Below are 12802 nucleotides of genomic sequence, written 5' to 3'. Positions count from 1 at the left end.
GTGACTGAAAAATCAAAACAAAATAAACTGAGCGAGGATGAGAATGTTGATGGGAGACATATGTTATTTATTTACAGAAGGGCTAAAAAAGTTAAAATTACTTTTTTTAAATGCAATGAAAGGGTTCAGAGAGATAGCATGGAGGTAGGGCATTTGCCTTGCATACAGAAGGATGGTGGTTCGAATCCGACATCCCATATGATCCCCTAGGCCTGACAGGAGCAATTTCTGAGCCTAGAGCCAGGAGTAACCCCTGAATGTCCTGGGGTGTAACCCCAAATCCACCCCCCTATAAAAAATGCAATGACAAATATACAAAATAATGAGAAGGTAAGAACAACAACAACAATAGAGAGAAAATAAAATTATAAAGACAGGAATAGAAACATTGACTCTACATCAATGTTTCATAACCATGGAGTATTTGCCCCGATATGGACATTCAGTATCTGAAAATAAAAATCACGTAAAGGGGTAGCCAGGGGATGGAATAAAAGTAGGGAAATAGGGACCAGAGCAGTGGCGCAGCACTAGGGCACTTGCCTTGCCTAGGACTGACTATGGTTAGATCCTCTGGCATACCATATGATCCCCTGCAAGCCAGGAGCAATTTCTGAGTGCTTAGCCAGGAGTAACCCCTGAGCATCACCCCACATGGACCAAAAAGAAAAATAAAAGAAAAAAACAAAAACAAAAAGAGTAGGGAAATAACCAGGAGGAAAAAGGACCACCACAAGTAAAAAGGTTGGAAGGGAGTTGTAGTAAGAAAAATTTTAATAAACACAGGCTTTTTTGTTTTTGTTTGTTTTGTTTTTTGGGCCACACCCAGTGACGCTCAGAGATTACTCCTGGCTATGCACTCAGAAATCGCTCCTGGCTTGGGAGACCATATGAGATGCTGGGGGATCAAACCGTAGTCCATCCTAGGTTAGCGGTGCAAGGCACCACTCTGGCCCTAGTAAACACAGTTCTAATAAGGTCTTTGTTATGTCTTCATTTACTAAAATAGTGTTCACGAAAATTCTGAGGCATGCTACCTCCCCACAAGCCTCTGTACTTCCAGAAGTCCTTGCAGCCAGGCCAATTATCTAGAGCCTTTGGCGATATTTAAGCAAGTGGTCAATGCCATAAACTCATCTAAATCTTGAGAGAGGAACAACCAGCAGCAAAAACTAATAGTGCAGCCCTTGGGGACTGCACACATAGACCTACCCTACAAATGCTGTCATACTAGCTAAGCTTCATCACTTTTACATAATCTCTGCAGAGACTCGTAACTGCCCAAACTCCAGGTATGCTCGCTTTGTAGCTGACATCTCTAGGGGACAATTTGGAGTTAGGGCAGCATGCGTGTGTCACACACACACACACACACACACATGTTGTCTCACACACACATGTTGTCTCACACACACACACAGGTTGTCATAAGTCCAGTTTCAAAGACCCTCAAATTAAATGTGAAATCATTATAGAAGCTACATAACCTCAACAAAGCTAACAACAGAGCACTCAACTAGCAATATATATAGCATACTAGACTGTCACAAAATATCATAAAGACCCCATTGTGATATGATAATTTCCACAAATTTTCTTTTAATAAAGTTTTAATTTTTTCCAATAATTACATTACTATTTAGTGGTAACAAGCAACATTAAGAATCATTTGTACCAGCATGGAGCAGGCTTCAGGGAGGTTGGGAAACTGGTAACAAGGTTGGAGGGAATTACACTGGTGATGGGATTAGAGTTGGAATAATGAATGCTGGAAATAACTAAATTAAAAACAACTATGTAAACCATGGTGTCTTAAGAAATTTAACTGTTAACAAAATTCTGAGAAAGCTAAGGAAAGTTATAATGTACTACAATCTGGGGACTTGTGAACAAAGTAATTGTACATGGGTCCTGTTTTATTTTTCTTAATGTTCTTTGACTGTAAGTTCAAAATTTAGGAGTCAGCAAGGGGATTTCTTCTGAGAACTCTGTTTATGGGTCCATTCACTGTAACTTTACCTCGTCCTCTTTCTTTGCATCATTGTTCTCATAATTAAAAAGAATTCTGAGAAAAACAAGAATAAAATTAACCACTACACACACTAATGTACTAAATCAAGGAATTGACTAAAGCACTAATTAAATTACTCTTATCATTTGTTTTTAAATCATGGAACACCATACATGCCAGGCAGTTTCAAGAGCTCCTAATTTTTTTGCATATGATGTGAGGCCAGATAAGTTAAGGATTTGTTCAAGTAAAAATAACTAATAAAAGCTGAAAAAGGGATACAGAGTCGGAGGTTGTCTAGAACTCATTTTATGAACCACTATATTACATAGTTTTAACAACTGAAAGTCAAAGAACAGAAGTTAGCATTCTGAGGCAAAGTAGTTTTCAATATAAGATTATAATTATAACAATATAATTATAAACTCAGACTTACTTCCCTGTAAGTCTAAGTTTCTGTACTACTGCTGGAAATAGGGATCCCAGCATTTGAGATCACTTGATTTTAATAAGATAACAAGATATTCTAATTTTTTTAAAAATTCATAGAAACTAGAAAGAACATCTGCCATTAATACAAATTTTAGTGTTTGTTCAAATCAGCATTTTCACTTTACAAATATGAGTAACAGTTTAAAACCAAAAAAACTGTGAGAAAAATGCAAAAATTAGGGGAAAATAAAAGAAAAAGTCAAATTAACATTTTAATCTATAGTCATCAAACAAAATTTTGAGGTCAACAACTAATAACACATAGATTTTGATTGTGTTTAGACTGCTTAACAGGTTGATTTACCTTCTTAATACCATGAAATGAAATGGTAAAACAAAAGGAATTTTAAAAATATCTTGAGAAAAGTTTATCTGTCACCAAATGTTTATTTGATTTTTTTTATCAAATTTGGAAGAAATGTACTCAGTCACAGACTGTAAATATCTTCAAATTAAAGTGAAAATATGTTATTTATATTAGAGCCAAAACTATCTTCTAATATGTTCATTTGAGATATCTACAACATACATAAGAGTACTTAATTCTGAGAATTATAGTTTGTAAAACTCTAATGGGCAATACAATACAATGTGAAGCTTCCTCATTAAGATGGGTCAAACTAGAAGGACGGAATACTTTACTATTTCAACAGAAGAGGGAAATTGAGGAAAATATAAAATATTATATGAACAATATGTTTCAATTTAGTGGTAAAGAAAAATTTAAAGAAAGTATGGATTACTTTCAAGTGCAAAATACTACTTAAAACTAGTACTAGAGAACTACAGAATGATGAAAACATTTAATAAAAATGTAGTATACAATTAAATGTAATGCATAAATACTCATAAAAGGGATACCATTAATAATAAGAAATGGTGATATTTGGGAAACAATCAAAGTACTACTCATAAGACCACTCTAATTACTTATGACGCTCTGGAACTCATCATAGCTGTACCCTACAAAACAACTAACCTGATTGTCTCTCTTCTCAGCTAAGATATAAGCAATGTCAAGGAGCATTTTATTCCAAAGCCGATAATCATATCTGGCCATAACTGCCTTGTAACTGTCCATGCACATAGTCTTTGAAGCAGAGGATTAACTGTTCCTGCCCATTTTATCTAGTCCCCAAGACTCGTCCTGCAAAGTGAATAAAAATGATTATCTTTTAATCTACCCCTTGCCCACAAACCATTTTTTAAAAGGTTGAAAATTAGAACAAAAATTTTCTAGAGAAGGTGGCTAACTGTTATCCCATCTGGAATTAAATTAGCAGCAAGATCTCTGTGCTTTTTATTGAAACATAGGTGACTTATAGCTCTCATATGTATACAACTCAGACTTAGAGAAGATATAAGCATTAACATTAACACATAAGAATTAAAGTAATATTTTAAAATTTAATTTTAAAGTAATATTTTGAAATTTAATTTTAACTTCAAAAGTAAATTGTTTGAAAAATAAATACAAAAATAACAAATATTTTTCTTTGTATCTGATTTGAAAAATAATTTTAGTTCAAATAGGGTAGACTATGATTTGGAGACATAAACACATCAGCATTTATTAAGCACATTTAAAAGTTATCCAAATCAGATGTAAATTGTGGGAGAAAGCTACTCAACCAAAAGAGAATTAAAGCTGTAATTAAAAAGTATTTAGGTATAATATAAAATCAGCATGTAAATATTTAAAAGAATAAATATAAGGTAAATTAATGCTAAGAAAATTCACTGTGAATGGACCAATGGAAATGGAAGCTGAAATGATCAATCAAAAATCAATACCCAAAATAGAGGCTGGAGTGATAGCACAGTGGTAAGGCATTTGCCTTGCATGTGGCCAACACAGGATGGACCCTGGCTCGAATCCTAGCATCCCATACGGTCCCCGGAGTCACAAAGCCTGGAGTAACTCTTGAGTGCTGCCAAATGTGATCCCAAAACCAAAAATCAAATACCAAAAACAAAACCCCCCAAAAGTCAATAAGATGTAGTAATGTTGGGTTTACATGACAGTGAAAAAACAAAGGAAAAGGCATTAAAATACATTTTTAATTTTAATTTTTAAACTGAACCTCCTTTTTTTTGGGGGGGGGGCAGGAGGAGGGCCACATCGAAACATGCTCAGGACTTACTACTGGCTTAGCACTCAGGGATCACTCCAGATCAGGTTCTGAAAACAATATAGAGTGCCAAAGATTGAATCTAGTTGGTAGTGTGGGAGACCAAAATCTACTTGCTATACTAGCACTTGACTCCTAGACTAAAACATTTTAAGTTAATACATAATCTATATTTTCCTGTAAGCTCTTATATTATTCCTTCATGTCTATGTGTGTGTGCATGGACCAATGTTTTCTGAGATAGGCCCCAATCTTCTATTATAGTCTTAAATATTAATCTTTCATATAGAATTATTCAATATTCTGAGTTAAAGGCAACTTGTATGTAAAGAGAGAAGCCAAGTTGTCACATTAAAACAAAGATGAAAACAAAAACTATGAAGATGTAATTGGGGGGAAAAACTTTCTTTATTCCTAACAAAAGGGACATTTAAGAACCCAAAAAATCCCAAACCAAAAACTGTGTTTATTGTGTTTCAGAGAGCTATATCTAAAAGTAAAATGTATACTAACTTGAAATAATTATATGAAAAATGGCTGAAAAGAAGAATTAAAAGAAAAAAATAAAAAAATAATTTGGTAATATCACACTGACTTATGACAACAGGTTGAGTAAGAAAATAACAAATTCAGAATTTGCAGTATGTAGCCCACGAAGTATCAACATGAGCATCAACCAAAAAAACCTCCTGGATTAAACCAAAATAATCTGGCCTACAAATAATTCTGATTCATACTAAGGTTTGAGACCCAAAGTTTTAAATAAATTAAATGACAACTTAAGGCAAAATAAAATGCAATCAATACAGGTCATTGCCATTATAATAAAATTACATATTACTGTTATTTAAATAATGTAATTAATAGTATTTATTATATATGTAAGTGTACCCATACATATACACTCACTGAACTTCGTGTACTATATATAGGTAAGAAAAAACAGACATTTCAGGTAAGCATAGTTAAAGCAACTGAGAGAAAACAGAACCCCTAAATTAAATAAAATTACCCTGCTATGGAAAAAAAGAAAAGAAAACAAGAAAAAAAATGACACTATGTACTTGAAAACTTGTTTAGATGATTCTGAATGAAGGTGAACAGTGATTAGCCAGTTCTTCATATTATCTATAGCTTACTATTATCTATTATCTGAATGAAAAATTACTTTTAATAGCTATATTTAGATATGCTTAGTTTATTAAATTACTAGTAAAATAAAAAAATGCTAGCTAGTCAGCAATTACTATTTACAGATGGAAGTAATTAAACTACATATTCAGATACAATTGACCCTTGTACAACTTGTGGGATGGATTAACATTGGTAGAGGCACTAACATCTCCTACATGCAAAGCACCTCATGTAATTTCAGACACCTTCAGTTATCAACTAGTAGTTTGTTAATCACCAGAAATTTTACATGCATTTAATACTTTCTATAAACTAGTGTCTATACAAAGATGGATGATCCCTCACTCCAGAGAATGAAGAAGACAAACCAGAAAGGCAGGCAGTAAAATTTGGATAAAACTAGTGGCACATGGGGGCCAGAATGATAGTATAGGCAGTGGTCGGCAACCTGCAGCTTGCGAGCCACACGTGACTCTTTACACTTTTAATTTGGCTTTTCTGTGTGCCGGGCGGCCTCTCCAGGAGTCAGGACTCTGCTCCTAGCCTCTGTCAGTGCGCGCCCTGTGTGGCTCTCAAAATAAATTTCAATTGTGGTTTTGGCGAGATTTGGCTCAGTTGAAAAAAAAGGTTGCCGACCACTTGAGAGGATAGGGTTTGTCTTACATGTAGCTAATACTAGTTTAATCCTGGGCATTTTATAAGGCTCTTCAAGCCTGCTTGAATAATTCCTGAACACAAAGCCAGAAAAACCCGAGTGCTGCCAAACGTGACATCAAAACGGGGAAAAATTGAGAGCACATTTTGTTCTATTGTTAGTTAAAAAAAGAAAAATTACACGTAATTATTTTCTGAAAAGACAAATTCTGGTTCGCATATAAGTTCCAGACTGAGTGCAGTCATGCATATTTTAATAAACTTTAAAATGGCATCTTTGTGTATATTTATGCTAATAACATGTATAATTAAAAACAGGTTATTATATTCATATATTTTGTGTTCATGGCAAATCTTTTCCTAAATATTTCAACATTTCTAAGCTATATAGTTTATAAGAAATATCAAAAACTTTTATGGAAAAAGCTCTGAGACTAAAAGTAACATAAAGACAGTAGTTAAAAGTGACACAAGGATAGGAGAGGAGGGTTTTAGACACTGGTCGTGGGAAAGATGCATTAATTTTGCATCAAAGTTATAAACCTGAATTATATTATTAGCATGTTATCTAAACAACAACAAAATTTAATCTCTTAGATTTGTGAGTCACATCTGGTGATAGCTCAGGGATCACTCCAATCAGACTTGGGGTACTATATAGAGTGCTGAGGAAAGAACCCAAGTAGCATTGCACAAAGCAAGCAACTTATCTACTCTACGATCTCTCCAACCCCTAGAAGTTAGTTTTTTAAACATCTATTCATGAGAACCTGCATAGCTCTAACTGATTTGTTCAAGGGTCAATTGCACTTACACACAATATAACAATGAACAATAAAGCAGTGAAATTAAGTGAAAAAATACTATACATATAAAATTTAAACTTAATATTACTTAGATTTACCAAAGAACATGGCCGAATAAATTTAAGTTTCTCTGATTATGAAAAAGAATGTAGGGAAAAATCGAAACTGTTCAGAGATTAGCTGACATTGCCAGAAATTTTCAATTTGCATTTTCAAGATTATTAAAATGCCAGCTTATCAAAATGGCTTAATATTTTACCTAAACAAATAAACTATATCACATAAGAGGAAATAATTTTAGGAGTACGTCAATTAAATTAGTATTCAATGTAAATATAGTTTAACTAGAAAGAGCATATTTAACAAAACTAAGTGAATGTGGTTACTTACCAGCAAGGGTACTTGTATGCCTAAAAGCTCTGACCTGGGAATCTGACAACCCAGTCAAAAGGGAGATTACTGTGTCCATCATATATTCATCATAAATTATGCTATATTGACACTGTCGAATCAGGACGCCAATAAATTCACAAAAGTTTGAACGAAATTTTTTCCACTGAGGCCCAGGCATGGTAAGGGGATAATCACCACTGTCCTGAAAAGAATAAAAGAACATTTTTAATATAGCACATCATTTTAGCTTGGCATATGGATCAACGTGGTTCATAATGCATGTGCAAGACTGCCAGTTCCATGATCAGCATCACCCACACAGATAAGCAAGATCCCAGGAGCAACAAGTGCTTGACAGTCATGCACTCAAGCGATGACAATGAAGGGGAAAGGGAGGTGTTTCTAAGAGAAATAAAGTTTTAAAAGTTAGTATATCAGTTTAATCAGTGTGTACCCCTATCCCCTTGCAAAAAATAAAAAAAGGACTTTTCTCAAAATATAAAGGGATGAAAATTGAAGGGGATTTACAGAAAGAAAATGTTGCTGGTTTACAGTAGAAAGAATGCCATCTGTGTGGTGGATGATGAGAGAGAGGCCAGGGAAGAATTACAACAGGTAAAGGGAAGTAGAGGGTCATTCTGGAAAGTTGAAAGTTGATATAAAGTATCTGCCATAGAGACAGATTGCAGGGAGAAGAAAAAATGGGAGGGACACTTGTGGAAGAAACTTGTCAGTGGTGAAGGAGGGACTGGTGTTGGTACATTGTTTGACTGAAAATTCCATCATGAATAACTTTGTAATTTTTAAATTCTTGGTGATATAATAAAAAAGAAATTAGAAAAGGAAAAGAAAATGTTGGATTTAACATATTTGTTAAATATGTTATTTAACATATTTGATCTTTCACAACCAAAAAGTCTTAACGTTTTTGAAACTGTTAAGTAAAAGCATTTAGTTTCATTTTTCAGTTCCTTCAACCAGAACTACCAGGCCTGGATCTCTGCTCACTGCTTGGAGACCACTTACAACAACCCACATCCCCTCCCAAAACCCCAAACCCCAAACCCTGAAGATTTCAAACATAAAGGCATCCAATGAGAGTATTTCAAACTAACTTTTCACAAATAAAACCTCGACCCAGTTCTTCCAATTTTATTATGAACTTGAACTATTTTATAGAGAGCATTGCTTAACTACTTAAATTAAGAAAAACTGGGTACTTGGTATCCTTATATCGGTATCAACTTGTTTAAAAACACGAAATTGACCACTAAGCCCAAATAAAGGTTTTCCCTCTCAAATACTTAGAAAGAAAAATGGAAACTCCCAAAGCCAACCTGCAAAGTTATATTAACATGTTATCTGAATATTCACAATTTGTAATGTTTGTCTTTTACAGAGAAAATTGCTAAGAAAACTGGTTTTAAATGAGTTCTTGACTTCTATTGGTGCTCCACGAAAAAGATCTAGTGTGATACTTAAGAATAGCAGTAAATGGGGCTCGAGAGAGAGCATGGAGGTAGGGCATTTGCCTTGAATGCAGAATGGTGGTTCGAATCCCAGCATCCCATATGGTCTCCTGAGCCTGCCAGGAATAAACCCTGAGCGTCACCGGTGTGACCCAAATACCAAAAAAAAAAAAAAAAAGAATAGTAGTAAATGCCAATAGAAAGATGCAGAAAGCAGGCATTCATGTAAGACACACACACACTTAGAACAATAGGGTTTAATAGCCTCAACACACACACACACACACACACACACACACACACACACACACACACTCACTTTCACTCTCTCTGAGGGAAGGGTTGGGGGTTGGTTCAATATTCCCAATATTCCAATATTTAAGACTAAAGATGAAGATGACCCATCCCAGTTTGATTCCAGGCACCCTATGTGGTCCCCAGAGTTCTTCCAGGAGTGATCCCTGAGTGCACAGCCAGGAGTAAGTCCTGTGCACTGTTGGGTGTGACCCTAATTAACAACAATAACAACAAAAGATTGAATATGTAGAATATTAATTAATAAGCTAATTAAGTGAAAAGGATGAAACACTTCTCAAAATATATCTGAGCTGGCAGTTTGCTACTTACAGATGACCCCCAAACATTTGCCAAAAAAACTACAGTTACTTTATAACTTTGAACCTGACATTTAGAGCTCCACAAGGAGACCATGCAAAGAAAATAATCCATCAAAACATGATCAACAGCAAATGAAAGGAAAAGGGACAAGAAAATAATCTCTCAGGAAAAAAATCATACATAGGAAAACTTTCATAAAAACTCAAATACACATCAGAATAGTAAAATATGTTAAAAAAAAAAGCCCCAAATTTAAAAACCTCAAAATAAGGTCACTAAAGAATTCAACTGAAGAAAAAGGTCATTAAGAGAACAACATGGTCATCTAGAAAATAATAGTAGTTATAAAAAACAAACTCAACTATGCTTAAAATATTTAACAGATACTCAGATATTCACTGAGTAAATTACTACAAAAATCATACTTTATAAGTTGGCTTAAAATAATGTTAAGGACAGCTAAATGATTCCAATATATTTCCTTAATGAATTAACATTTGGGCATTTTCTGTTTCCTTTGCTATTAAGTAGAATTAAGGAAAATATATAGTTTTGACTGCCTATACTATTCAATTTTTTACTTTGGAGGGGAATAGGTGAGCTAGGTCATGGGTGGTGCTAAAAGGGCTATTGTTCCTTGAACTCTGCTTAGGGTTCACCACCGCCCTCTGCATGCAAGTCAAATGCCCTACCTCCATGCTATCTCTCTAGCCCCTTAAAATGTACTTTTAACATGTATTGAATGACTAACCTTTACTATAAGCCATGGACACTTGTACAAGCATTTAAAATGGAAAATGACCTAGTGATGGATTTAATTTTTTCTAAATAATAACCAATTTTAAAAAATAATATCCAACATATTGCTTATCACTAAGAAACACTAAAAAGAGTTATTTCACATGTATTTTAATACAATTGATAATATTTCAGATTAAATTAGGTGACAGATTTATGTATCTCACGTATGTCAAATGTTATCTTTTTTGTTTGTTTTTGGGCCGCACTGAACTGTGCTAGGTGTTACATTTGGCTCTGCACTCAGAAATTACTCCTAGTATATTTGGGGGACAAAATGGGATACTGAGGAGCAAATCTGGGTCAACTATATACAAGATAATGCCTGACCTGCTGTACTACTGCTCCAGCATAAAATGATAGAATTCTCTAGAGGATGTGTTAAAAAGTTATTTGAAACTACCTACATTAATCTCATCAAGGATACCAAGTTTCCAGAAATCTCGAAAGAAAAATATCCTATCCTAAAGTTTGGAGAATGGTTATATACATCATCAGTTACTATTAAAGATGAAAATAACAATTTTAAATTTATCAGTTATGGGCAGATTTTTCCCTCCAAAATGCTTCAGAAACAAGGAATATACTATTCTTTGAAAGATCCAATAAAAAAAAATCTTTACAAAGCACAACTAATAAAATGTATCATTAAATAAATACTATTTGAACTTGAAGTTCTATTATATATTAAATAGCCACGTAATTAAGAATATTGGTTAATTTGGAACACAATATAAATTAAACAAAAATTCATCTTTATTATCAGCCATCAGCTAATTAAGCACAAACTAACTTCCAATTCTAGCAGTACTTAAAAGTATTAAGAAATTCAATCAGGGGCTGGAGTGATAGCATAGTGGTAGGGCATTTGCCTTGCATGCAGCCGATCTAGGATGGACCTAGGTTTGATCCCCAATCCCCGGTGTCCTGTATGATCCCCCAAGCCAGGAGCAATTTCAGAGCGCAAAGCCCGGAGTAACCCCTGAACGTCATGGCATGTGGCCCCCCCAAAACAAAAACAAACAAAAGAAATTCAGTCTATTGCGAAATATATGCACTAGGCTGAAGAGATAAAACCAGTAGGGCGCTTGCCTTGCACAGAGTCAACTGGAGTTCAATCCTGTCACTCCATATATTTTCCTGAGCAAAACCAGGAGTAAATACTGTGTGCACTTAGCCAGGAGTAACCCCTGAGCATCAAAAGGGTGTGGCCCGAAAAAAAAAATAAATCTCCGTAATTCATCAGGAATGCCAGTAAGACATTAATAGATTCCATGTGATTAGACAGCGATCTTCCAACCCCAAACCCTAGATCTCAGACATAGAACTGACAGAGTTCTCTGCAACAGCTCCAGGAACCAAACTCCCTCTGGGACATTCTTTTTTTTTTTTTTCTTTTGGTTTTTGAGCCACACCCATTTGATGCTCAGGGGTTACTCCTGGCTATGCGCTCAGAAGTCGCTCCTGGCTTGGGGGGACGATATGGGACGCCGGGGGATCGAACCGCGGTCCGTCCTATGCTAGCGCTTGCAAGGCAGACACCTTACCTCTAGTGCCACCTTCCCAGCCCCCCTCTGGGACATTCTTAATACTGCTGACACCAAACAAGCAAGCGTCAGTTTTGATATGGCACCCTGACAATGAGGAAATGGCAACAACTTGGTCCAAGAGCAGGCTGTCTTACCTCACCACCTAACGATAAGATGAAATCAGAAGACATGTCATCTTTTAATCTGTGCAAAAGCCAAGATTGCTATCTACAGAAGACTGACTGTGACAACCATGACTGGGCAGAACTTATCCTGGGTCCAATAAAAAAGACCCTAGTCTAGGCTTTGACCTACGTTCTATACAACAACTAAGATCTGTAATTCCAAAGGTCTGACTGAGACAACTACAAATGAGCAGAACTTCTTAAAACATAATGAAAGACTCTATCCTAGGCTTCACCCTAGGTTCAATGCAAAAACCAAGACCACCAACTACAGAAGACTGATTAAAACAGTGATGGAACAGAACTTCTAGAAACATAAGAAAGACTCCATCTTAGGCCCCATCCTATGATGAAGATCTCTAGTTACAGAGGCCTGATTTTATCATCCACAACTGAGCGCAAAGTTTCCAGACATCACAAAAGAACCTGAGGGAGAGAATAAGAGCATGTACAGAGCCTGTAGCTCTTCCCAGGACAGTATACTTCAAGGACTGACAAACCCTGTATCTCTTAGGCCAAGGGAATTCTCTTTCTAATCACCCCAATTTTTACTGTGCCCATGCAAAAAAAAAAAAAAAGGC

General features: G+C 35.3%; 1 protein-coding gene across 1 annotated transcript in view; it reads right to left on the bottom strand.

Annotated features, from left to right (window-relative positions):
- The window catches only part of STAG1 (stromal antigen 1), a 363983-nt gene that overhangs the window by 150224 nt on the left and 200957 nt on the right, over nucleotides 1-12802 (bottom strand). Inside the window, exon 7 of the mRNA XM_049775919.1 lies at nucleotides 7620-7824. Within this exon, the coding sequence (XP_049631876.1) occupies nucleotides 7620-7824 (205 nt within the window). The remainder of the gene's footprint in view (nucleotides 1-7619; nucleotides 7825-12802) is intronic.

The sequence above is a fragment of the Suncus etruscus genome, chromosome 6 (assembly GCF_024139225.1).
Source record: "Suncus etruscus isolate mSunEtr1 chromosome 6, mSunEtr1.pri.cur, whole genome shotgun sequence".
NCBI classification, from domain to species: Eukaryota; Metazoa; Chordata; class Mammalia; order Eulipotyphla; family Soricidae; genus Suncus; species Suncus etruscus.
The sequence above is the reverse complement of the archived record's forward strand: the minus strand, read 5'-3'. Positions and strand labels throughout refer to the sequence as shown.